Raw genomic sequence first — 1,501 nt, 5'->3', positions numbered from 1 at the left:
ACAGGCTAAAGCTTCCCCAGCAGCAGCAACAACTCCAGCAGCAGCAGCAGCAACAACTGCAGCAGCAGCAACAGCAGCAGCAGCAGCAGCAGCAGCAGCAGCAGTTGTTGCAGCAGCTCAAGCAGCTGGAGAGGCTGAACTTCAAATATTTTTCTGCAGCAACGATGGCCGGTCGTTTGCTTCTGCCGCCAGTGGCGGTGCTGCTGCTGCTGCTGCTGCTGCTGCANCAACCATACGACAGGCTAAAGCTTCCCCAGCAGCAGCAACAACTCCAGCAGCAGCAGCAGCAACAACTGCAGCAGCAGCAGCTGCAGCAGAGTTGCTTGGTTCCTGCTGCAGCACAAATAGAAGAAGACAGCCAGACAAGCCAAGCTAGCAGCAGCAGAGACGAAGACACAGGGGGCGGTGATGTATGGAGAGAGAATGAGGGCTCTACTGAGGAGGAGGGTTTGTATACTCCTTCAGCAGCAGCAGCAGCAAATGCAGCAGCAGCAGCAGCAGCAGCAGCAGTTGCAGCAGCAGCAGGAACAAGTACAGCAACAACTGAAACAGAAACTGAAATTCTCTCTTTAGATGAAACCCATAGTGCTGCTGCTATAGAGCAGGAGTCTGCTGCTGCTCCTTTGGTTGCTGCAGCAGCAGCAGCAGCAGCAGCAGCAGCACCACAACCACCACCAGTTGGTGGTGTTGTATCATCTCATATAGATGTAGAGGATGAGGAGCTCAAGCAGCAGCAGCAACAGCAGCAGCAGCAGCAGCAGCAGCAGCAGCAGCAGGAGCACGATCAACGTATGTATGAATATAAAGAAGCTCTGAAAGCTCAGCTAGGGAGAGGAGCGAAGCAGCTGCACGGCCTCCGCCTCGATATAAACTGGCTCAAGTCTGCGGTCAAGGACCTAGACCTCACCAAAGAAACCCTCAGTAAACCCTAAACCCTAAACCCTAAACCCTAAACCCTAAACCGAGACAAACGCTAAACCCTCGTTTATGGGTGTATATTATAAATATCCTTAGTGCCTTTTTGTGTTTTTAGATTGTTTTTTTTTACGGTTTGTGGTTTGTATTTGCTCCTCTAGGGTTTAGGGTTTAGGGTTTAGGGTTTAGGGTTTAGGGTTTGGGGTGTATGTACAGACCAGCCGCATCCTTCTCAGCCGCTGCTGGACCTGCTGCTGGAGAGAACAGCAACGCTAGAGTCGAGGGTTTCTGCTTATATAGAGGGAAACACAACAGAGTTTACTGAGCAGCTAGCTGACCTTGTTTCTCTTAAACTCTTGCCCCTGCACCAGGTACACAAACCCTAAACCCTAAACCCTAAACCCTAAACCCTAATGGATAGATAGAGTGTGGGGTGTATTCGAAACAACAATACGGGATCAGTGGTATTGAGAGATAAAACAAAAGAAACTTTCATATCTTCTCCTGTGTTATATTATCTAGGGTCTAGGGTTTAGGGTTTAGGGTTTAGGGTTTAGGGTTTAGGGTTTAGGGTTTAGGGTTTAGG

General features: G+C 49.8%; 1 protein-coding gene across 1 annotated transcript in view; it reads left to right on the top strand.

Moving 5' to 3' along the window:
* Nucleotides 1–932, top strand: part of EMH_0042090 (uncharacterized protein) — a gene marked incomplete at both ends in the record, with an annotated part of 1,215 nt that extends 283 nt beyond the window's left edge. Inside the window, 2 exon segments of the mRNA XM_013495701.1 lie at nt 3–226; nt 230–932. Of these exon segments, the coding sequence (XP_013351155.1) occupies nt 3–226; nt 230–932 (927 nt within the window).
* Between the last annotated feature and the right edge of the window lie 569 nt (nt 933–1,501).

This window comes from Eimeria mitis, genomic scaffold, assembly GCF_000499745.2.
Source record: "Eimeria mitis Houghton genomic scaffold, Emh_scaff1701, whole genome shotgun sequence".
Lineage (NCBI taxonomy): Eukaryota > Apicomplexa > Conoidasida > Eucoccidiorida > Eimeriidae > Eimeria > Eimeria mitis.
The sequence above is the reverse complement of the archived record's forward strand: the minus strand, read 5'-3'. Positions and strand labels throughout refer to the sequence as shown.